We start from the raw sequence: 25087 nt of genomic DNA, 5'->3' as shown, positions 1-25087 counted from the left end.
ACACAGCTTAAAGTTTGCAGCACTTAAAAACCTTTCTTTAAGGTTCAAAGTCTAATGCTAGAAATCTTAACTATTTTTGGGTTTTCATTTTTGTAAGATAAGCTTTTAGAATGCCTTCTGAGCTTCATTGTTGCTGTTCACAGCCAAGATTAGATTGTTACTGAAATACTTACTTGAAGGTTAGTTAGACGCTTGTACTGAAAAAATACAGTTTGGAAGGGACTTTAAAAAAATCTGATTAATAAATGCAGACTTGCATCTTCTTTATACTTTTATCAGGTTCTAGAGTGGGGTCAGTCCAGCTGTCTTTGGTTTGCTTTTGTGTCCTTTTCCACATTTAATACATTAGCTGAGATACGTTTGATTCGCTGCAAGATTTTGTTCAGCAAAATACACTATTGTGTAAATGCTAGTAATAAGTTGTTCAGCAGAGAGCAGCTTCTCTTCATCTGTGACTCAGTAGAGATACTAGGGAGTAATCGACTGTTTATATTATTTAACAGCTGCTTCTTTGGAAGGTATTGTAGAAAATGAACTCGCAAATATTGTCATGTTTTTTGTGAAATGGAATGATAGAGAACATCAGCTGTGTCTGAAGAGTTTTGGATAGCTATGTTTTTCAACAGAGGATATCCTGTGGAAGCTAGCAGGACTTTTGCAGAAGACATGCAAAAACTGCACTTTTCCCCCCTGACGCTTCTAATCAGCCTCAGGTACTTCTGTCAAGTGAAAGAAAGTTAGGAGCTGCTGAGTGCTCTCAGTTTGGATTGTCTTCTGTGATGCCCAGAGTGTTCAGCATTTTGCATAAACAAGTGGTTGGATTTTGGTAATTTAAGTGCCATGCAACATCTGCAAGACTGTAGGGGTTGGTTCTTGTACAGAGAAGTACCTGGTGATTTTGATTAGAGGATCACTCTTGAACTGTGCTTCAGCTTCTTCAGAGGAATAAATATGTAACCAATTTATAATTCTATAAGAAAGCAAATAAACACAACTTCTAACTTAGCTTCTTTTTTTGTTTGTTTTTACAGTAATAAAAAACACAAGAATGAAAACTGAGATAGAGAAGTGACCATGGTTAACGAAGAGCACTTTCTGCACTCCTGATTTGCTGAGCCTTGTAGACAGAGTAATAATCAGTTGAACTTGTTCTAAGAATTGTTAGGATCTTTGAATTATAGAAAGGATGGGTAGACTTGGCAAAAGTGACATGAAACATTCCACACTCTACTATCATCTGCTCTTGCTTGCTGAACTGTGAAGACCTGTGTGTTTGAGCTGCTTTCTACTATCTTGCCAATCAATTTTTTTGGACTTGAAAGTAATATTTTCTTATTGGCTCTCTAGTGATTTCATTTGCATGCATCTTGTAATTATGCAAACAAAATATATTATCTGCTTTACCTATTAAAAATAAGCACAGTGGTGAATAAAATTAATTTTTGCATATTTTCACCCTTCAGTTCTAATCGCTTAGATCCACAGAAGTGGAAATTGGAATTGATAGGAGGGTTAAGGTAAGCCTCTGCACATGGGATATGAAAATAAGCCTTTAAAGACATTTTCACTGTCGGTGAAAAGAAAAAATGTTATTTATAACAAGGCCTTATGTTGTGTATATATATTGTCTTCGAAATATTTTTGATTTTAGTTTATTTCTTGTAAGAGAGAAATTATATAATTTATTTAGTAAACACTACTGTAAACTATAGTTTTATTGATAAATAAAGTATTTTGTTCTCAAGACTATCTCAGCTGTCAGTGTGCTCCTGTTCTGGTATGTCTCATGGACTTGAGAGGCATCTCAAGAGATGCATCAACCAGTCTGTAAGATGGCATCTGAACTTACCTTCTGCCTGCTCTTTAATGAAGGGGGCAATCTTAAAGTTGCACAGCAAAGGGAAAGGAAAAAGCAAAGGGCATAACAGTGCCTCAGGTGCTTCATAACAACGTGTCAAGTTTTTCTCTGAGCAATTGTTTCAAGACAAATTCAGATACTGTTCTGTTTCCCTTAATTTCCCTTGCAGCTGAGAGACAATCACAAGCACAAGTTACAAGTTAAAAGACTTCTTACTTTGATACAACAGTGTTTAAAAACAAACAAACAAAAAGAAAAAGCTATGTAGCTGTCGCTTTGAAAGTTTACGGAAGTTACAGAGAGTAGTAGCTATTCTAGGAGTAAGTGCAGGTAAACCTGCTGCACTGCCAAGCCAGAATTTGGCACTTTAATTCCTAAAGTTCTGCTTTGTATCCCTGAAGAATTTTGCACTGGTACATTTTGCACTGATCTAATCCAGTAACATTAACGAGGAGGAGGTTATTTCTCCTTATGCACAGAAAAGAGAAAAGTAACAACGGACTGATGTCTTTTCTTAGAGCCTCTTTATTAACCTAGAGTCTGTGTTTCATGATTACCCCTTTTCCATGCTTTGAAATTGGATTGCTCAGTCTCAGCAAGGTAATGATCTTGTGTCATTCCTCACAGAAATGCTAGGGACAAATCTGCATGCCCTAAGGGGAAAAAAATTTGTAGATTAGAAGTGTCTGTTCAATCATGCATAGTGTGTAGTATATTTAAAGTGTGGACATATGCAAAGTAGATAATTATCATTGGTTTTACTGGGAGTAAAATAAAAAGGTTTTCAGCAGTAGGTTATCCTCCAGAAGGCAAATATTTGTCACATTTTCCCCAACGTTCCCAGTAGTGTCCCAATCATCTGTCTGTGAGAAGACTCCAGAGGACACCAAATTTAATGCAGCCATTCTGTCTGAAACCACTATGTCTATAATAAATGATTCGGAGAATGAACCACCCTTAGTGTACAGTGTCTTTAACATTTTATTGTAAATGGAAACAGTCATCGAGCACTTGAAAAAGGAAATCCTTACAGACTATGGAGCGTACTGAGAAACCTTCACTAAAGCACACACAATTGCAGCTCTTTCTTAATAGTCATTCCCAGTTTAAAAACAAAACAAAAACAACAACAACAAACAACTAGTACTTCACTTTCTAGCCCTAAAACTCTGCAGCTTGAGAATACAAATTCCTGACCCAAAATGTGTTTTCTTGTCGACTTTCTTTACGCACGGGTAACTTCATTTAACTCAGTACTACTTGTCCAGTCCTGAACGACAGGTGGTGATAACGAGCAGCTGGTAGTGCACCGCCTTTTCTGCATGTAGGCTATTTGCTGACCCCTCTGCTGTGATGCATGCATTTGCTTGCAAAAGGACATCAGCTCTGCCCACAGTGAGGGCACAAGACCTGGTCTCACAGCTGCTTTGCACCTGGAGCTGCTGGGCAGTTACTGCAAGCCAGCTTAAGTGCTGACACCAAAGTGCTGGCATGTGAACATTAAGGAACAAAAATCAAGACTAAAGCCATAATAAAAGCATGCCAAAATTGCCCTCTTCATGCCCCTTGTGTGAACACTGTTGACATTTTCTTGGCAGTTTTGATACATGAGACTGCTAATAATGAAGAAAGTGCTCCATCTACACTAATTCGTGATTCATGACCTATCAAAGCACTGGAACTGGCACAAACCACTGGAATTACATGGGAACTGCCAGAAAACACCTATCTGAGGATGCTATATAGGAACAACAGTGTGAACAAGAGCTACCTTTTCCTTAAATCAAATGTCACATGTAAAACAAACAATCTGCCGTTCTTCCTTCTGCTTTGCTCACCGATGTATGAAGAAGAAGCGGCTTTATGAGTGTATTATTGGATCTGATGAAAGTTTTTCCCTATCATCCTTACCTCAGTATTTAGACTACTGCAGTTGTGAAAATATCACTGTTTTTCTTCCAGAGGTGTTAAGCACGTGGGATCCGTCCTCAAGGAACAAGAGAGCATCTCTTCATGTACCACTCCAGCAGGGGAATGCAGCGAGCACACAGATTCACACAGCCCCATCTCCTGGGAAGATCTGAATTTGTTTTTGTTTCCACACAAAACGCGCTCTTTTATAAACTTTCACATCAGAACTAGCTCTTATCTCTCGCCTCTCCAGCTACGCTCACCGCTCTGTCCGCTTCGCCTTTATCTTTACCGTTTATCCCCCTCAGCGCACTGCCAGTGATCGCCACACACCTGCCGCTTGGGGGCGCTCCGCAGCTCGGACCGCCCCGCTCGTTCGCTACCCGCGCCGGGGGCGCCGCACGGCGGGAATCGGCTTCCCGCGCTGTGCCCGGGCCGCCCGCTGCGCTCAAATCCCAGCCGCGGCACCCGGCTCCGCGCTGCTCTTCAGCGCCGGCGGAGGGCGGTAGCGGCCGCGCGGCGCCGGCTCCTCCCCGGCCTCTTCCGCAGCGAGAGGGGCGGCATGTGGAGGCCGGGGGCGGCCGCTGCCTTGCGTGCGGCGCGGTGGGCGGCGGCGGCGGCGCGGCGGAGGAGCGGCGGCCCCGGGGAGGGCCCGAGGGCGGGGGCAGCCGCTGCTGTCCGCGGCCGGGCGGTGAGTGCGAGCGGGAGGGAGCGGTCTGCGCCCAGGGCGGAAGGGGGCGAGCCGGCGGCGCCGGGGCGGGTGGGGTGCTGCCGGTCCCGGGGCGGGGAGGGCGCGGCGTCGGGCTGGGCGCTTCCTCAGCCCCTGCGGTCACCACCGCGAGGGGCCGGCCGAGGCCTCGCCGGGCCCGCCCCTCTGCTAGGCCGGGGCTGCCGGCAGCCTCCGACGGCACCGAGTGCGGCCGCGTCGGGAGTGCGAACAGCGGTGAAAGCCGCGGCCTCGTGGCCTGACGCTGCGGGCTGGCGTGGCGCCGTGCCTTTTGATCCCGGGAGTGTCGAAAACGCGGAGGTGTCGGTGTGTATTTGATCGGCGTCAGGAGTTGCGGCCGCACGGCGCGGGTCTGTGCTCCGTGCTGGAGAGAACCGAACCGAGCAGAGTAATTCTGTGTTAGAGGAAGAGGAAATAGTTCTTCTCTTTCCTGGTTCTCCACTGTGTGACTTCGATTGTAACAGATGAGAGTGCCCCAGTCTGCCTGGGTCAGTGGAGGATTCCCTCTGTGTTATTCCGCTCTGCAATATAAAATATGAATGTTTAATGTGGAGACAAAGCCTTCAAGGAACCATTTGGTTGTGTGACCAATGTACAGTTCGTGGTCTTCACGTTCCATCTTTTAATTCCCTTTAACTTATTTTCAGCAGCAATTGCAATATGCTTCAGAGGTGAGGAGCAGTACTGTTCACTTCATGAGTTTAAGAAGTACAGGAACTCTGAATGACAAAAGGTAAATCTCGTTCTTAGGATATTCTGGGAATACTTCTATTCATATGAATATACATTTGTCTTTGAACAGCTGGTAGGACTGTCAAAACTAATGTAACGTACAACACAGCTGTGAACAGGAACAGTGTAGTTCTAGGGAGAATCATTTGGTGTGAGTGGGAAATAACTCATGCCTAAACACAGGCAACTCACCATTTCTCACAGAATCATAGAATTGGTCAGGCTGGAAAAGACCTTAAAGATCACCGAGTCCCACCACAACCTAACTTTCTACCCTAACAGCTCTCCTCTAAATCATGTCCCTGATCACCACATCAGTTTTTAAACACATCCAGGGATGGTGACTCAACCACCTCCCTGGGGAGCCTATTCCAGTGCTTAACAACCCTTTCTGTAAACAAGTGTTTCCTGATATCCAACCCAAACTTACCCTGGTGCAACTTGAGGCCATTTCCCCTCATCCTGTCTCTGGTGAGAAATAACATGCATTGGGGAACGTGGAATTGCTGACGTGCAGTGGCAGGGCATGATGTGATGCTTGCGAGAGACCTCTTCTCATGCAGTGCAGCAGTTGAAGGCCCAGGCAATGCTGCTAGGTGCCTGGAACAGTGCATGAGTCCCCACCTGATCCTAAGGCCCTCAGTTCTCCACATCTGTAGGTGTTCCTGGGGCATCCATGACTCAAGTGGTGTGCAGCGTTTTTTGGCAACTGTCTTACAAGAAACTTAAAAAAGAACAAAACGTTCCAGTCAGTTGAAAGATACTGAGTCACCTATTCAGTTCATTGTAACAAACTGTTTTGCCGCACCCATTAGCAAAATACGTGGTTTCACCCAGTTGTCTGTTGCTAGAGATACCCACCTACACACTCGGTTAAAAATGACTGCTACGGATAGGAGAATGTAGGTGACTAGATTACATTTACTTAATTAAAATTATTTAGACTTTGTTCTCACTTCTTTAGTTGCTTAAAGATGATAACAGAAGCTGTCTCACAAGTGTTGTAAACCTTAATTATGGGCTCTAGATGTGCTTTGAGGCTCTCTGAAGGAGGTAATTGTAAAAGGATTAGTTCATGTGCACATTGCAGATGATGTCCCACTCCTGGATTGCATTGCTGATCCCTGTTGAGAAATCTAATGCTGCATGTAGTGATAGCATTTGACATTGATGTTTCTAAAGCTCTGCTTGTAGCTGTATTTTTTTCCTTATTGTCAAATGGCATATATGCTTCAACAGGAGGTGCTGGAATCTATTTGTGGGGCCTCAAACAGTGCTTCTTGCACGGCATTTTCATAAGAAGACTGTATTTTGAAGTCTGGGTCTGTCTCCTTAATACTCAGGGGCCATGATATCTATAAAACAACACAGTTTTATACACATAGTACACAATCTTTAATTAGAGGTCTATACTGCTCAAGTACTAAAACTCCACCTCCACATGTAAGGTGCATTGTAACCTCCATTACCATAAGGAGGATGATTATTTGTGTCCTTAGACGTAATGCTAACTGTGAAACAATATTGATATTTTCACTGTGATAAACACAGTAATAAAATATCACCTTCCGTGTTTTACCTCCCTCCTGACTATGTGACTGTGCGTTATTTGTAGCTCTTTAGATGAGACCACTTATGAAAAACTGGCTGAAGAAACACTGGAATCCTTGGCAGATTTCTTTGAGGACCTCACAGATAAGCCTTTTACCCCAGAAGATTATGATGTCTCCTTAGGGGTATGTTTTAAAGGTTTTGTTAACCGTTCTAATTCCAGTAGACTATTTTTTTTTATTATTATTATCTTATTTTTTTTTAACTTCGGAAGAGAATTTTGCACTAGTCACCTTAGTACCAGCACTTAAAATGTCTTATTTATTTATTTACAGCTTTACTGCTAAAAATATGCCTTTTGCTAAGAAGTAGCTTGTGGTCCGTATAATTTGAGGATTTACAGAAAGTTTATTCTGTTTATAAAAAAAAAAAAAAAAAAAAAAAGACATGGGCTCATCTACTGTTCTATACTAAGAGGAGAAGAAAACTGATTTCTAGTTCTTTCTATATTTCTCCAAACTCACGCTGACCTCAGACATCATCAGCATCATCAGTCAGTTCACTCAAGGTAAATGCTAGGGTGGACCTACATGGCACAGTGCATGTGCATCACTGTATGCTACTGGTGGAGCAGTTTATGTGATCACTCTGAGTACTGAGAGGGAATGCTGGTCTCCACCAGGCATTACATAGTGCGTTTGACGTGGCTGTGCTGGAGAAGAGCAACAGAGGATGCTACATTGCAGTAGGTAGCTGCAAAAATGAGAAGCGAGTCTGCCACAGTGGGAAGGCTGCAGTCCGATGGGAGGCAGGGTAGCTGTTAGCCTGACAATTGGAGTCTTTGGTAGGTCACCCTCTCAAATTCTTTGACAGAGGTGACAGGCTGATTAGAAATGCCACTGTGTTTCTTTAAGGAGTTTGTCAGTTTCATATAAAAGTCCTGAAATGGGCTGTATCTTGCAGCTTCTACGTGACTTGGAGGAAACCGCGTTTCTCCCTGCACTGACAGCTGCAGCACAGGTCTTCCTTTCAACATGTTTCATCTGTTTTGCAAAATTGCTGCAGTCAGTTCATATCTTACCACTCAGAGATTGCTGACCACAAGCCCCATCAGTCAGGGTTCGGTGCTCAGGATATCGGGCCATGTGATTTGGGTTGCACTGTGCTAAACAAACAGATCAACCCTGTAGTTTGTTTCTCTGTAACCATGTCATCCTAATGTTCATTGTTCGTTTTGCATAGCTAGGGTAGAAATACTGTTAGTTGGATACCACTGATGCACTCAGCAAGTATTATTTGTTGGTTTAATCAAATGTGCAATGTTGTGGCTAATTACTTTTCTGGTGAATAGCTTAACCATTATCATTCAGCATGTTTTGGCGTATCAGACAAAAATGAGCAAAAAAATTATCGTCAACCTCTTCGGTATTTTTTAACACTTCATTACATGAGAATCGTGACTCATCTGTCTGCCCTAGTTTTATCTTCAGGCACAGAAGAGTGCTTTGTGCTTGACATTCTCTCCCTGTGAGGTTGGACAGAATTATTTGTACATCCATCCTAATTTTTAATAAGTAATCTTTCATAGTATAGGCTCTGTGATGACGTATCATCTTAGAAGTCTCAGTTAAGTCTACCGAGGATTGTTTCACACAAGCAAGACCAGTACTGTAGCATGCCACGAGGTGGCAAGCATGAGAAGGGTCGTCTGGCACCTGTGAGTTCTTAGGAACTTCAGTTCCTCACGCAGTTTGTAACTTTGAATCCAGGCAGGGGGAGAGGAGAGTCTCCTTTCATGAATAGGTACGTTTTTCCAGGAGGTCACAAACATCCGTCCAGTAGTACAAAACACATGCAAGAGTATTGAAACAATTCAAATTTATTGTATTTTAAGTTCCTAAAAGCTCAACTTGTGTCTTCTGGTGTTTCAAAAGTATTACAAAATACATGATTCAAAGTTTTAAAACCATCAATAAAAGCTGACTTTTATTTAATTTGCAATGACAGAGCACTCTCCAACAGCTGACACTATAAGCACTGGTGAAAAAATGTTAATTCCTCACAAACCGATTTGCTTACAAATAGGTTTGTGTGTTTGTAGTACACAGCTTAATATCATGCTGAGTACGGAATATATGGCACTAAGGAGCCCACAGAAGAATGCTGAGATGATTGTAGCCATATTCAGGGCTAATTATCCCCATGTGCTCTTGTTCTGCTCTATCTCTACAGATCTAAGACTGTTGAGGTATGGAAAACATCGAGGTCATGGTGACCAGAGAAGTCACCTACTCTTGTACTTCTAAAACAATTTCCAGTTAATATAACTGACTGGGCAACCTGATGGCTGCAGTAACCAGTCATGCCTTTATGTATGTATTATTGCTCACGCCTGTAAGGGTATCATCAAGCACAAGAAGAGCATGGGGATTGGAATAAAGAACTCAGACCTTGAGAATATAATTTCACTGCTGATAATTCCCAAGATATGTCAGAGATTAGGAACATTTAATTACTCTATAGGAGAAGAAAGCACTAAGCTGCTGCATGCTACAAAGTAAGATGGGAGGGCATTAGGTAGTTGAAAATGATAGGTAATTATTTATACATTGGTAGTAGCATTAGAAGTAAGAGTAGCTCTAGTAGTACATTCTAAGGTGTAAAACATACAGATCCATTAGATAAGCTTTTTTGTGCTGGAAGCTGTGAAGTATTTGAAAAACTATACATTAAATGCGACCACATTTTCTACCCAAATTATCAAATTACAGTCTGTAAAGGTCGAATTTTTGACCAACATAAGTTCAGATCACTTGTCAGTTAATTTGTGTCAAAATATTGTGGGTTTTTTTTTGTTTCAAGTTAGAGCATGAACATTTTTGTTGTCTCCTCTTCTGCATATGCTTGTGAGAATGTCAAAAAGATTAATCATGTTGTCACTTAGAAATGTGCATGAGAGGGAGACCAGAAATTCTTGCTGGGATCATGGCCTAACACTGGTACACCTGAAAGAAAACAGGCCTTCTGGAGTTCAAAAGGGGAACATTTTTAAGGTGTGATTCAGGATCTAGGCACTTCATCAGAATTATTGCAGTGAAGAGTTGTGTTTATTCTCTTGGGAACTGTTGCAGTTTAAAAAAAAAAAAAAGTAAAATTGGGAGTCTTGGGAATTCAGTCTCTACACAGAGAGATCCTTGACTCTGAAACACACCAGCTCATGCATAGAAAACGTTGGTTTTGAGTTGTGTTTCAGCCTTTCTAAAACAAACTACCAGCTATTCCATGATCACAGGTCAGGGCTCAGATGTATTCTCTGAGCAGTGCTATTGTGAGTGGTACAAACACTAAATAAAACTAACCAGAAGGTTTGAAGTCTAGGTCAGGCTCAAAAATATTCAGGTTGCCTTAAATATTAGCACGTGTTGTTTATTCTTAACTTTAATTCTTCCAGGCTATTGTTACCTGGACAATATTTGGGAGTGTAGTGCAGATGTGCGAGTTTCTGTTTATTTACTGCAATTATGTATTTCTTGTCAAGTAACAGGTTACAAATTTAAATTTCTGTTTATTTTCTTTGTGATTCAAGAGTGGAGTTTTAACAGTGAAATTAGGTGGAGACATGGGAACATATGTAATCAATAAGCAAACACCTAACCGGCAGATTTGGCTGTCCTCTCCCACAAGGTGAGTTACATGTGAGGTATGTCACACCTGAAAATGGGGTGGAAATGTACTTCCCCTTTTTCTTAGCATTGAATGGATTGGATTATCTAATGCCACAAATAGCCCCGTTCCTTAACGTATGCTCTAAATATGGTTTAATCTAAATGTTTGTTAAGAATTTGTTAGTGAGGTTTGTGGCATGGTGTAGTATGCTGATATGCCTAAATTAATCGAGGAGATGTGTTAACAGAGTTTTCATGTGCTGCTCCAGTCTGAAACCAATGTTTGCAAGAGTATAACCTACTAAAAGGGTGAAAAAAACAAAACAATAACAAAAAAAACCCAACCACAACAACAACAACAAAAAAAAAACAAGCCAGGCATGGTTAAAAAAAGCACAGAAAAGCTCTGTTGGAAAAGGAGAGATGGTGATGTTATAATCTAAACTGCTCTTTGTATTTAGACAGGGTGGCTCCTTCCCTTTTAAGCTTGTAGGATTTCCTGCTTTATGTGCTCTCCTACTAGTTGTTTTTGTCAAGCTTCTGCACTTTATGGGAGTCTTGGCTAGCTGTTCCTCTGCCTTCTCTAATGCTCTGTTTTGATCCATTTAGTTTTTCTAGCTGGTTTCAACAGGGAGGGCAGCCAGATATGTGGAGAAGATATTATAGCTGACTCCCTTTCCAAAAAAGAAGTGTCCTCTGCCACCATTCTTCACAGAGCACACAGGGAGTCAGTGGCTGTCACTGGTGAAGGAACCAGCTAGCTGGAAACTGTGAGCATGCCCAGTAGCTATGCAGGCACACTTCTTGAAGGCTGTTTGTAGAGAGTGTACTAATTGCAAAGCTGGGAATATTTTTGCAGTAGTTGAATTCTGTAGAAGGTTTTTGTAAGACAAAAAAAGAAAAAAAAATAAATCAGATTTCAAGAGAAACAATTTTAATAAAAGTGAAATTTGCCTAAAGAAAATTCTAACTGCTGTATTAAACTTAGGTACTGCTTGGTGCACAGCTTATTTTGTGAGTCATCTTCCTCTACAAACAACTCCTCTCCAATCCCAGAATGCTTTGTTGTTTTTTTTTTTTTAATTAAATAACTTTAAATAACTTACCAAAAGTATGTGACTTTTTAAGGTACTGGCCTAACAAGCCTATTCTTTTGACAGATGCAGGGTGCGTGTCACCATTCATTCATTCATTTCATGTATTTTGCACAAAACAAAATTCCTGGGCTTGGATTCTGCTTCTGGTTTTTGTGTCGCTGACACAAAGTTTTCATCTGCTTACAGAAGCCAGAATTCAGAGGTTTGTTACCTATCTGGAGCCAAATCTCAGCTAAGACATCCAAGCACTGGAATGTGGAATTTGTGAGCACATGCCGGAGTTCTAGCATTTTTAATTGATCTGTTAGTGAGAAAAAGGGAGAAACCTGAATATTCTTGGCATTTTTTCAGCATTATGAAGAATGATTCATCAACAAGTGTTCCTTTTTGTGCTTCCTTAACTGATAGTAGTGAAATTTCCTTGAGTATTGTTCATTATGTTGTTATCGTGTGTCAGTACACCCAAGTGAACTTGTTTTTCTTGAGCCTAATTTTGTTGACAAGTTGAGAAGAGAAAAAGTGTGTGTGCAATCTGGCAGCAGTGCAACTGCAGTAATTTGATGCAACTCCTTTGACTGGAAAGATTTTTGAACCTTACACAGCACCTTTTAAGGTGATACTGTACCTCTTATTCTTTAAAAATGTATGCAGGCTTTGTGTGAGAATATAACATTTAGCCCTTGTAAGCATTTGTAGAGCTCACAAGATTCTTGCTTAAATTATAAGTGTGTAAATGAAAACATTGTATTTGTACAGTATTTTGGGGATTCAGAGAACTGTGGCAGTGTTTCACTGCTAATTCTTATTACTAATACTTAGCAGGTAACATCTCTGGGTGTAAGACAGTACGAGCACATGATAATGCTGCAAAGACAAAGAAGATCCCCATTCACATGCAGCAAGTGAGATAGCAGTGGAAGTCATTTATTATTTCTTATAGCTTGGTTAGTGGTTTAAAAGCTCATTTAAATACTGTGAATACTTCAGGGTATTTGAGGTTCAGGTTAGTTTTGGGGTGTGTGTGTGTGTGTGTGTGTGTGTGTTTGAAGAGAAACTGCAGGTTGTTTCTGTGTGTTTATAGGACAGTCTGCCATCTAGCAGACCTGTGTGCAGGTTGTCTGAGTTCTAAGTCACTTTGTCCTCTCTATGAGCTCAAGTCCAGGCATAAGAGTGATGGTTCACCTATTTATCCCTGCTGAACATTTTGTTTCCTTCTGTTTGTTTTTTTTTTTATAGCTTCTGTAGCTGTTGCTAGAGGTAGTGAACACCTTTCAACCATTGCTCCTGTTTCAGATGTGGAGAGTTAGGTGGCTACAAAAGTCTGTAATGGAACCCAGGTGTTCTGGTTCTTACTTTCTTGACACTTAATGCAAGAATGAAGAATCAAGCCAACAACTGTATAGTAGTAGAAGGAAAAACAGATTTTTAATGCAGAACTCCCACATGGCAGTACATATTTGCATTCAGACGATAAATTGCATCCAGAAAGTGAGTGAGAATGGTGATAAGTGTTCTGCTGTCTTATCTGCATATAACTGTGCTAAAGCAACTAATCAACAGCATTAATTGAGCCTCACACAAGCATCCCTTAATGATAGTTGTGTATGAGATAATTATGTGGGTGATGGAGGAAGTGGGGGAGACTAGTGCCAATAGCAAGAAGGACAGGAGCTTGTATCGGCTTGGAGTAACTGGTACGTCTTGCCACCTTTCACACAAGTCTCTCAGATGGCGCAGCAGTTCCTGCCAGCTCTGGCCTTTTCTGCTTTGCTTCCTCACACAGCCTGCACATCTGTCTTCACAGTCTTTCTGGGCACTTTCTGGGTTACGTTATAAATGCATGCCTCCAGCATTTCCGTGTGAATAACCTGTACTCACAGCGTGTGTTTTGCTTTCCAGTGGGCCCAAGCGCTATGACTGGACTGGACGGAGTTGGGTATATTCTCATGATAGAGTGTCCCTTCATGAACTACTATCAAAAGAATTTTCAGCAGCACTAAAAACTAAATTGGATTTATCCTGCTTACTATATTCTGGGAAAGAAGATACCTGATGATGTGCTACCTCATGCAAGTTTAAAGACTTTAACTACCAGTGCTTCCGTGGTTTCTGAGTACCTGAGCTTATTTCTGTTGGTTTTTTCTTGACACCACTGTGTGCGAGAACATGAATATAATATTTTTTTTTCCTCTAGTATTCAGTCTTTGAGTTTCTCTGATGCAGCTTGAATGTGTATCCATGCAGTACAGGTAGATTAGATGTCCATTCATTGCAATCACTGCATTTTTTACTTTCTTACTGTTGAAATCAACTGCGGTCCTGTTTGGATGTAAGGACTGGCGTCGGGTGACCTCTGCCCAGTGCACAGAAGCCATATTTTTTGGTGAGATATTAACCCTAAACAAGAAATGTCTGTGAATCACAGTGATGTAAGTTACTGTACTGTGATGCATGGTATTAAAATTTGCAGCTATTGATAAGGTTTTAGTGCTAGTGCAAGTAAATAATGCAGGGGAGCCAAACTGAACATATCATACAGGAAATGACTGTGGCAGAGGAGAACTTTTAGTTTTGCAAGATGGATGTAATTTTTCTCTCAGTATTGCAGAACTTGCTCACTTCTCCAAGTTCTATATTCTTTGACATCGGGATATTTTTCTGAACAAAATTACCTACACATCTGTGTGTTTGTAAGCATCGTGTGACTCAAAAAGGCTGGTGTGCAGTGTTAAAGCTGTGCGGCAATCTCTGCCAATACTTTGTTCTCTTCCTGTGATTTTTTTTTTTCTTCCTGTTTCTACTCTTTGCAGAGCAGAAAGATGTAATTTATTGCCTGTAAGTTAGTTGGTAAATGGAGATTGTGTCGTGCTAGCAAAAATTTGCACTGCTGCATTTCTTAAGTGGGTTTAGATTTTCACCACGATGCAACATGGAAGCAATTAAAAGCTTTTACACATTTTGAACCTCGAGAATGCTTTAACACTTGCAGTGTTGCATTATTGCCACTGACTATTTTTAATTGCCTTTAAAATGGAAGCACAGTTGTTGACTAATTACTGTGATAACATAAAATATTTTTTCATTGTATTATAAGTATGTGGTGTAAGATGTTTCAATGCAAGTTACTTTTCTTGCTCATTCTGACACTTCTGATTAGCTTGTCTGGATGCTTTTGGCTAGCTAGAATTTTACACATGCAGATAATTTCAGATAGCATCATTGCCCTGTACTTGCATTTGAAGTGTATGTTGTTCCAACTATTTCTCACCATGAATTAAATAGAAGGAACCATTTCCTTGGAACACGATCATGATTGAGTCTGCAGACTGTGATCATGTGAATTGTGCAAACTGTTACACAAACTGTTTGGTTTTTAAATCAAAATAAGAAAGGCCAGTATTATCTGAAATAGAAGCTGCAGAATGATTCGTAACTGGTATATAAGATTTTTTATTTTCTCAAATGAAGGCTAAAACAGGACATCTTTTTGCTATTTGAAATTAAAATTTAAAAAATACAATGCATGGAAAGTGATGATATTCTGATCTGTCTCCTAGCAATTGAAAAAGCTATTTAGACAAACCTGGATAGATGCTCATTACCTAATACGAGAATTGGGGATGTTTCCTCCCGGTTCTTCCTTTGCCTGATCACACACAACTTGTCTAATTATTTTTTGACTTTTCAAAAAACTACTTTCCCAAGTAATTTGCATGCAGCTTACCCATCAACATGTATCTGATTCATATTTTGAGACTCATTCTCCATGCCCTCTCATCATCATAGAATCATAGAATCCTTTGAGCTGCCAGGGACCTTTAAAGGCCATTTAGTCCCACTCCCCTTCAGTGAACAGGGATGTGCACAGCTACATCACGTTGCCCGGAGTTTGATCCAGCCCCTCTTTGATGGTCTCCAGGGATGGAGCATCAACCACTTCTCTAGGCAAGCTGTTCCAGCGCCCTCACTGTAAAAGACTTTTTCTGTATATCCAACCTATATCTGCCCTCTTCAAGCTTGAAGCCATTTCCCCTTGTTCTGTCACAACTGACACCACTGAAGAGTCTATCTCCCTCATTCCTGTAGCTTCCCTTGACATACTGAAAGGCCACTGCCAGGTCACCTTGGAACTCTCTCTTCTTACACACTTGCACCAAAATGAAGCTGCATGTAGAACTCATTGTGTTAAGGTGTTATTTCCATGTATGATGATGAAGACCACAGTTATGCATATTATGCTGAATTATTAGTGTTTCTTAAAATGCTCGCTTTATTCAGGACTTGGCTAGCCAGGATGGCCTTTCTAAGAGCACTTCAGCTTTCATGTTTGAAATGCCTTCCCCTTCTCCTGTAGCACTACTGCTATTTATGCAAACTGTTTCCTGGTTTTATCTAGCTGAATAACAATGTGATTTAATCTAACTGGGAAAGATGAATAGCATCAGTGAGATAAAAGGAGGGATTCTTATCCATGTATACAAAGTGAATCATAGGACATGACTCATTTCTGCTCTAATACTGGTATGGCATTCTAAGTAAGGGCAAGGCCTTAAACAGCCATCGTGCCTGTGAATGGAGGCACAGGAGGAGTTCTTATCCTGATGTCAGACTTCTTGTATTGCCCCAAGACAAAATAAGTCTTCTGTAGTATTTTTTTATTTCTGTAGCTTACCTGTATTAACTGATTGCCCCACAGTTACAAACCTGATGTCGTGTCAATTGATTCTTTCTTCATTTCTCTGAAAAGGAAGACCTGAAGGAAAATCCTCTGATACTCATTACAGACAGTTAATAAGAATACTTGCGTTACTGGTGGCTTTTTCCCCACAAAACAGTTGCTCTGTCCTCAGTAGAGGAAAACATGTAAAATGCTTCTGAAAGGCAGATTTTGGTATCTGAAATTATACTGAATGCTCAGGAGAAAGGGAGGTGTGTTTGTTTTTTTCTTAAGGTGTATCAGAGTTTTCTTCAACAGCTAATCACCCTTTCTGCAGCTGGTGATAGTGTTTGCTCCTGTCCTACAGCCTGAACGTCTCAGCATTTCTAACCTTGCTAAAGTCATTTCCTGTGTACCAGCAAGTCCTCTAGAAATCTGTATAGATTCAGGTAGTGGAGCTTAGCATAGCACAACTGCTTTCCATCTGTGATGGTTGTAACATGAGTTATGTGCCTAAATGCTTAGCTGACGTTTCTTGTTTGAGTCTCCTTTCTGCTTGTGGTAACTCTTAAGCAATGATATCTGCTGTCTGCAGGGTTGTTCCATACATTAACTCGTCTTGTTCTTTAACATTCCTGAAGCCCTTTAGCAGCTTGAGAAATTGGACATAGACGTGTTCTGAAGAACTCATAGGTGAGTAGGGGTTGGGGAATGGTGGGGCAGGGGGACGGCATGGAAATCCTGTGTAATTACTGTCAGCTTTGCATCATTGTACTAACCAGTGCTGGAACATGAGGGAGTCTGCAGGAGTGAGTTCTTGGAAGGAAGGCAGAGGCCTGCCAAAATACTTAAAAGAACATTGAAAATAAAGAAGGAAGCATGAGAGGGGTGGAAGACGATCAGAAAGATGCCCAGCGGTTGGTGTTGCTGGCAGGACACAGGGACTATGGGCAAGCTGTGTCTTGTTGTGGCATTTGGGAATGGCATTTTAATTTCGCTCTGCACACCACTATGCACATCAGTTTAACACTATTATTTTACAGTTTTACCTTATCGAACAGATGTTCCAGTCCCTGTTGCTTGTTGAGACTGTTCAACTCATTTAAAAATAAGAAAAGTTATTTGGAGTTATGTCTCTCTATGCCAAACCATCAATGTAAACTGTACTGTTGGCCATCTTAAAATAAAGACAAGATTTGTGGAGATAGATGCTGCAGGCTGTTTCCCCGGGGGCAGAATGAACAGAGCTATGAACAAATACTTTTTTTTTCAAACGGTACTTTATTCCAAATCTCTTCTGGAGCTCAGGTTAAGCGATGACAGATAAAGTACATCAGGAAAGAACAGATTTGTTGGCATGAGCCATACAGAGGTGCTGCTGCTCTCTCCAGTTTGCTCATTAAAAAAAAAAAAAAATACTATTGTTGTAATTATACCAGGTGGTCAGTATTACAGTATTACAGTGAGTAATTCCATAAGCATTGTTTGCTTCCAGATGTAGGTTTCTGTATCAGCCACCTGTGTTCTCTGCTGTTCTTCTAAAAAGTAAAAGGGAGTATACTAAGTCAGTAGCATTACTCCTCTCCAGAACATACCAGCACCGAGCATCATACAGCCAGCTTTGCCAAAGTAGCTTCAGAACAGGAAAACGTTCTAAGAATGAACAAAGTTCTAAAATATTCATTAAGGAAAAAAGACACCCGGCACGGTGTAAACCAAATAATCTGGCGTGCCTGGGTATCACACTGCATTTCCACCCCTTAACGCCTCGATTCGGGCTGCTGTTGTGCTACTGATGGCAGAGCCTGTCAAGAGCTGACAGAAAACATCGAGTTGCTTAATTTGGCCCTTCTGCTCATTCGTTTTTGCTGTTTAGAGCATTTAGAGAGCTGTGGTTGTTTAAAGACTGTGGTATGCACAGGCATGTTAATTATTAACAACAGCTACCATTGCCTTTTGAAAATAAATAACATTTGAATCCAGTCTCAACGTGCTGTCAATAAAATGGGCGCTCTCTTCCTTCCCCCCCCCCCCCCCCCCCCGGCCTCCTTCCAAAGTCCAGCGCCTGGGCGAGTAGCAATGTTTGCCTTTCCTTATCTCGGTTTCTGCCTGAGGCTCCTTGTGCAAACAAACCTAGCGAGAAGGAAACGAGGTCTCAGCGAGTGCGGAATGCTCCGGGAATCCGGAATATTTAGCAAGAAACACCTGCCCTTGACAAAAGGCGAATGGCGCGGTGCCAGGGGGCTTCCGAGCCGGTTCTCTTTCCCAGATTAATTTTAGAGAAGCTCTCGTGGCTAGAGGAGATAAGGGACTCTCTGTGACACGCAGGAGAAACACGACTCCAAAGAATCTTGTTCGGGCTGTTTGGTTTCGCCTTCCCCCTCCTTTCGGCTGCAGGACGGCAGAAAGCTGATCCCGGCCGAAATTCCAGCCCGAAGCACCGGGGGGACGGGGCGGGACGGCGCTCCTGCTGCGCTGCGCTGCGCTGTCGCTGCCCGCCCTGTCCCGTCCCGTCCCGTCCCCGCTGCCCCACCTCGGGGCGAGGCAGGCACCTGCCCCGGGAACCCGCCCCGCTCTGCCCCCGCCCTCTACCCGGCAGGAAATCGCCCGACTCGGCGGCGCGGCGGGACAGGAGCGGCCGTAGCCGAGACCCGGCTATCTGCAGCCCGCTGCGGGCCGGCGGGACGCCTTCTGCGGGCGAGGCTCCGTCAGCAGGCGAGAGCAGGTGCGGCTCTGGTCCCCCTTTCCCCTCCCCTTCGTCGGCGGGAGCGGGGCGAACACCTGGGGCGGGCGGGGAGAGGCTGGTCGCTAACAGGATTAGGCGGTTCTCGGTGACTTTTTCCGCGCTAAGTGCTTCTCGGGAGAGCGCGATACGACGTGGGAAGCGGCGGCGGCGCCTCGGATGAATCGGGGATTTTGTTTACCCGGTCTCGACCCCCTCCGCAGAGGCGGGACCCGGGAGGCGCCGAGCCGCGACGGCGGGGTTGGGGCCGCCTTTGTTTTAGGCGAAATTCCTCCGGTCTTTCTGTTGGCGCATCCTGAGCGGATTCCTGCCGTGCCTTGGGCTGTGGCTAACTGGGTCAGGGGAAGTTTCGAGTTAGTGGCGCCGTGAAACAAAGGAGCGGGCGGCTTCGGGAGCCGGCCCCGCGCATCGGGCCGGGGGCGGCGCTGCGTCTCGGTGCGTTGTGCTCGCGCCGTCCGCCGGAGCCTCCGGTGCCGGGTGGCCGCTCGCTGGCGTCCTGCCTCAGACCTGTTCCTTCTTTGTGTTCTTCCAGGGCGAAGCAGTACGTGCTGTTCGGGTGCGGAAGGATCATACCTAGAGATCTTTCACGCGGGTTATCTGAGAACCTTCGTTCCCCCGGTGCGTCTTTCTAACTATCGCTCCTCTGGAATTTCTGAGTAACTTCCTGCACTCGGGGAGCCGCTGGCGTTGGACGCGGCGGCTGGGCAGCGCGGGGGAAGGCCCGCAGCAGCGCTCCGGTAGGGGCCACCAAAGGGCTTCACTTTAACCTCTGGGCGCAGCCATCGAGGTGGCGTAGCGACACATTGAAATGGCTTTGCTTTTCTTTTATGTAACCGAGTTTTATTTTCGAGGTAGTTATTTAGGTCTGTGATTCAGAGCAAAATAAAAAGGAGCGGCCACGTGTGGTGCGGCTGGTGAAACTGAGGCGTTCCGAATCGAAGGCTCCAAGTGCGAGCTCCTCCAGCAGCAGCACCTGCCAGCTCCCACAGGGTGTGGGTGGCAAGGGGCTGCGCTAGCACAAGAAGTTTGTGTGTGCCTGTTTACAGGGCTTCAGCGTTCTTGAAAAGAGCTGGAGTTGCTGTGTGTGCGTGTGTGTCATTTAGAGATGGTGAGGTTTGTATTCAGTATCATCTAGTGCTTACTGCAGCTTCTGTCAGGCTCCAGAGGAAGCTTTCCGCATTCATTTGACTTGCGGGCTGTTATAATTGCTTACAGACTGTTACATGCAAAATTGCTCTGCGCCCTCAGCACTGCATTCCCTGGCGGAGCTGTGGCTGCACATCCCTTGTGATACAGCTGCTGTGGGTCAGGCACCGTGATGTGCTTCAGTGGCACAGGGCTGCCCCACGCTGGGTGCTGTGGGACCAGAGACAGACTCTGGAGTTATGCAGTGGGGTCAGGGTGATCCTGGCATTCTGCACGGCCTGTAATCTCAGCAGAGCTCCTCAGAATTGCAGCACTGAAGTAATTAAGTGTCTGATACTTTTTTTGATTGCTTAATACTCCTTTCCTGGTTTGGTGTCTGTAAAGACAACCAGGAAATCTTTTTTAGCAATTTAAATGGATAGGTGCTGATGTGGCTCCCAAAATGAGATGTGTAAGAGCAATAGAAATTTCCTGAGTTATTATTCAGGGTAATCCCTGAGTGGGAAGTGAGAAAGTACTCCAGGACTGCTTCACAGCAGCCTCCAGCTGGGTAGGAATTCAGAGGACAGACAGCATCTGTATGTGCCCACAGCCACAGGCAGTGTCTGTCCCCAGCACTTCCTTGTGAGGGAGGGAAATCTCTTGTTACAAGACTGCGCTGTGTAATTGCTACAACAACAGTCTCAAGGACAGTGTAACTTTCATCAGGCCTGGCTGCATCAGTTTTGTGCTCTTGTATCAGTCCTGAAACCACTCCTTTCAACAGAAAGGAAGCACCGACATGGTGCGTTGTTGGTAGAGTTTGCTGAAGCTGGAGACTTTCTTGTCTGGCTTATTTTTAAACAGGTATGAAAACATGCTTTTATAGGAGGAGAAGGGGGAGAAAGAATGCATTAAATCATTTATATCAGCTGCATTAAGGCCTGTGCATCCTAACCAGCAAATTACAGCAAACTACTAACTTTGGAGGGCTTCTCAAAAATGAGGCCGTTGATTTGCCAAGCAAACATTTATGGCAGTGAAGCTGCAGGGGATGGTTTCTAGGTCTGTGTTCTCATGTCTGTCTTGCTTGAGAGTGGGGAATGACTGGGTGTGGGGAGTAGCCCAGAGGGCAGCCACACCACAATGGGTGTTGGTGGTTTTCATGGCCACAGTGAAGTAAATTCATGTCATCTGTCACAGTAAAGGTTTGGTTTCAGCCCTGTGGCCATGTACTTTGAATTGTTTGGGAATTTCCAAGAGAATTATTTGAGTCTTCTGCTTCTACTTGGATTTCTGTCCCTAATGCTTTTGCCAGAACAGAGCTGTGGAACCCTGGCATGCTCTTTCTCAACTGTCTGAATTCATACACCTTCTACTTTCTAACATGCTTGTGTCTTGTCCCCAGAGTCTGCAGAGCTTCCTCTTGTCTGATAACAGTGTGGGGTTTTGTTGTTGTTTTTACCAGTTCTAAAGCTATCCCTACACCCATGTCGCACATCAGAAAGTTTTATTTGTTTGTTTTTTCGGTGAATAGATAAATCGTGATTTATTATGTGCTGCAATTAATTTATCTTACTTACTTGTTTGTTTCCAAAACAAAGCCTGCATTTAATAGTCAAAACCGAGGTTACGTTTGTTTTAGATGTTGCATAATTAACGCAGGCGCTGCTTGTAGTGTGGGAATGGAGCAGCTTTGTGCAGCTGTGAGGACCACTGTAGGTCACTTCACTACTTAAACTGTTACACTTGGATTGTTTTTTTGTGTTTTTCTTTTAAATCAGGTTAGGTTTCTGTTTCAAGTGAGAACGCAGAGTGTGCTGACTCCTTTCTGTCCAGTGCTTACACAGTGTTTATGATCTGAGCTTAGAAAATCAGGGAGCTGTGGGAGCTCTGTCTGTTATCTTGTATGCCATCTACCCTGCTGTATATTCATGAGCTGCATGTTTTGTTTTAGGAAACATGAGCTACCCAAGGCTTCCTGAATTTAGGTCAGGTTGTCATTGTGTATGGGAGTGTTGGAACCACAAAGATAACAGCAGTTCCTAATCTGGAGCTGCGGAGAGGATGAAACTCATCAGTGATGTATTTCCACATGTATAACGTCATAATGCAAAAATGCTGCGTGATTAGTTATTAGGGTCAGTCAGAAGCTGTGTGATATGAGGAAAAAGGCAGAAGCCCATCTGACACCCTCATTTTGTTCTGATTTTTCCTTTCTGTTCTGTTGTCATTGCTTCTCTTGCCCCACCAAATAATAGTTGCTTTTGAGAAATTTATTTCTTAAAAGCATGAGCTTTATCTCAGGTGTGGTCTCCATACACGTGAAATAGCAGATGCAGGATCGTAGCTTGGAGGTGGCTGTGCTTCCATGGAGCGAAGCATGAGGTCAGGTATTTTGGATTTATATTTTTCCTCACATTGGCTTAGTAACACTTCTCACAAAAGCTTTCTGTCATTATTCTGTCACCCCAAACTAGTTCTTTAACATCAGACCCCACTCTACTGAAAAACGGAGCTCAGTAGTGCCTGAGTACATGTTAACCAAAGCTTCGTGTTCAGCCTTTTTTTTTTTTTTTTTTTAAGGGAAATCATTAGAGAAAACCGATAAATCTCCCTTGAATGTCAGTGTTGGCAGCAAGACTGTCCGTAGTCCAGCTTGCTCTCTGTTCTAACATCTGCTTCATCATCTAGCTCTGCTTAATAGCCAGCAGATTTGACTACTGGTGTCTCTAGCCTCCTTAGCACAACTTTGTATAAGCTGATTCTGAGAATCTCCAGGAACATATGGGCTGTTCAGGCGAGGGATGCTGTCTAGGGAGGGGCCAAAAGCAATTTCAATCACCACAGTTGTGTGAAAGAAGTTTCCAAGTCCTACTCTTTCTGTGGAATTCCCCCCTCACTCCCCAAAATCTGAACCTTAGTGCTCCTTTGCCTCAAGACTGTTTGCAGCTTTACGTATGCGCTGACTGTTTCCCATACTGCTCTTGTCTGTACGGTCCAAACAAAACACACGTGCTCTGCAGGTTAACAATTGTCAGCTGTTGTTATTTTCGTCACACAAGAATTAGTGTGTAGGAGAAGACCTTTGGTTTTTAGCTCGCTCCAAGACAGAATTCTTTGCTCTGTAGGTGTTGGAGAGATTTTTGTTGTTGAGAGATGAGGAAAAAAAGGATTCTCACTTTCCAAAGGCTGGAAGTAATTTTTCTCTACACTGGGCAATTGTGGTTTCATTTAGAGTTGAGTCTGAAGTGACTGAAGATGTGATCGTGCTTCTGTCATCAGTTTTACAAGAAGTGTGCTCTATATCCAGGAAGGGATAGAATAGAAAGAAGCTTTTGCTTTGATCTTATGTTTCTTCAGTGCAGGAAGGAGTTTTTGTCATTTTTTCCCCTCTTCCTGAAACACAGCTTGCTTTACACTGCAGTTGAGTCTAAAGTTTTTAGAGTATTTCTGCAAAACACTCTAAAATGCTTAGAGTGCTTCTGAATTGCTCTTGAAAGGTTGAAATCCTCCGGACTTTTTTGTTTCAATTCTTCCATTCTTTTTCTGTGCTTCCTTAGTTGAAACAAGTTTAGGGAAACCTAACAATTTTCACATGTCCTTTTTCCCTATAGTTTATCTTAGTAAGACTGTGGCAAATGTTCCAAGCTTTGATATATTGCCACAGTGCGTTCTATCCATTTACTAAAAATACGTGTTACTGGGTATTCTTAATTTTGTGAATTGGGTGGCAATTAACATGGAATCCATGGGGAGAAGGTTGGCAATGTACGAATACACTGAGTAACCAAGTAATCTTTTTGGCTGAACTTCTAGCTAAAACTTCTGGTAGCTTCTTGATGTTATCTATGTGGATATGGCTGAGGGCCACAAGTTCCTAAAGTTGATACAAATCCTTTTTTTTATCAGCTTAATTCTTAGATTAAGTTTGCTCATTAGTATATATGTGTCCAGTTAGGAAAATTGTGTTGTGTCCTTTCAATAAAACTCATTCTTCCTGAAACAGTACAAAGTTGGAAGAAGGGGAGTGGATGACATTCCTCGGCAGGACACAATGGATGAAAGTATCTTTTGTTTGCTTTGCAAAAGTAGACCTTCATTAACAATGGATGTACTATAGTAGCTTTGAATTTCTGTTTCAAATAAAGTTGAAGGAAGTTGATGAACTGTTTCAGCCCTTACTCACTCTAGATAGCCAGAATCAGTCCTTGGAAGTAACAAGCTTCTTGTATGAGTTTGGCTGTGATCTGTCTGTACAAAGAGCACATGCCCTGCAACTAGCCATTAGGATAATTGGTCTTTCTCTAGAGAAACAAAAGGTAGACCAGAGCTGCCCTGCATGGTTTTCAGACTTTGCTTAGGACGCTGAGAAAAGCACTTTGGGGAAACTTTTCTAAGAAAGATCTGTTTCTTAGATCTGTGAGGGAAAACTTCAAGGTTAAAAAAGTGCTACAGAAAACAGGAAGAAGAATCAAAAGTTCTGAGAAGAAATTGTAGGGATAACAAAGTTGATAACAACACTGACTTTGAAGGAAGATTGGATTTTATCAAAACATTTTTATGTTCAGTAAAATTGGGTATTAACGTAGACTATTGCAGCTAAAAGGTTCTCAGCAAAATGGAATTGTCAAAAATACTGCCTACTTCCTATCTTTTCCTTCCCTGTAGTAGACCTCCAAAGCTGTCAGAAGTTAAAATGCATGCAAGCTTAATTACATCAGCTGTGCTTAGAGACGTCTAGTAGTACTTCACTTTCTTAAGCTTCTTAAACCTTTCTATACAGATGTTTGTTGTTGTAGTTAAGTGCTTTTTTGGACCTTCAGAAGCAATTCATTGCTTAACTTATTTTCTGCATGTTTCATATGTTACTTTTCTTAGAACTCTGCAAATTTTCACTCTATATTCTTTGTACATAAGCATGCTAGGTAGGTATATGTAAGCAGCTAGGTAGGTGAAAACTGAAAGTTTCCCTTTGCTGGTTATTTGTAACAGTACTCCTTCAATTTAAGAAATGCTTA

General features: G+C 42.7%; 1 protein-coding gene across 1 annotated transcript in view; it reads left to right on the top strand.

The window, feature by feature from the left end:
- Positions 1 to 6850: 6850 nt before the first annotated feature.
- The window catches only part of TJP2 (tight junction protein 2), a gene marked incomplete at both ends in the record, with an annotated part of 76721 nt that continues 58484 nt past the window's right edge, over positions 6851 to 25087 (top strand). Inside the window, 2 exons of the mRNA XM_079548568.1 lie at positions 6851 to 6964; positions 10366 to 10463. Of these exons, the coding sequence (XP_079404694.1) occupies positions 10399 to 10463 (65 nt within the window). The remainder of the gene's footprint in view (positions 6965 to 10365; positions 10464 to 25087) is intronic.

Source organism: Tetrao urogallus, assembly GCF_951394365.1.
Source record: "Tetrao urogallus genome assembly, chromosome: Z".
In the NCBI taxonomy this organism is placed as follows: domain Eukaryota; kingdom Metazoa; phylum Chordata; class Aves; order Galliformes; family Phasianidae; genus Tetrao; species Tetrao urogallus.
This window is presented reverse-complemented; position numbering and strand designations above follow the sequence as displayed.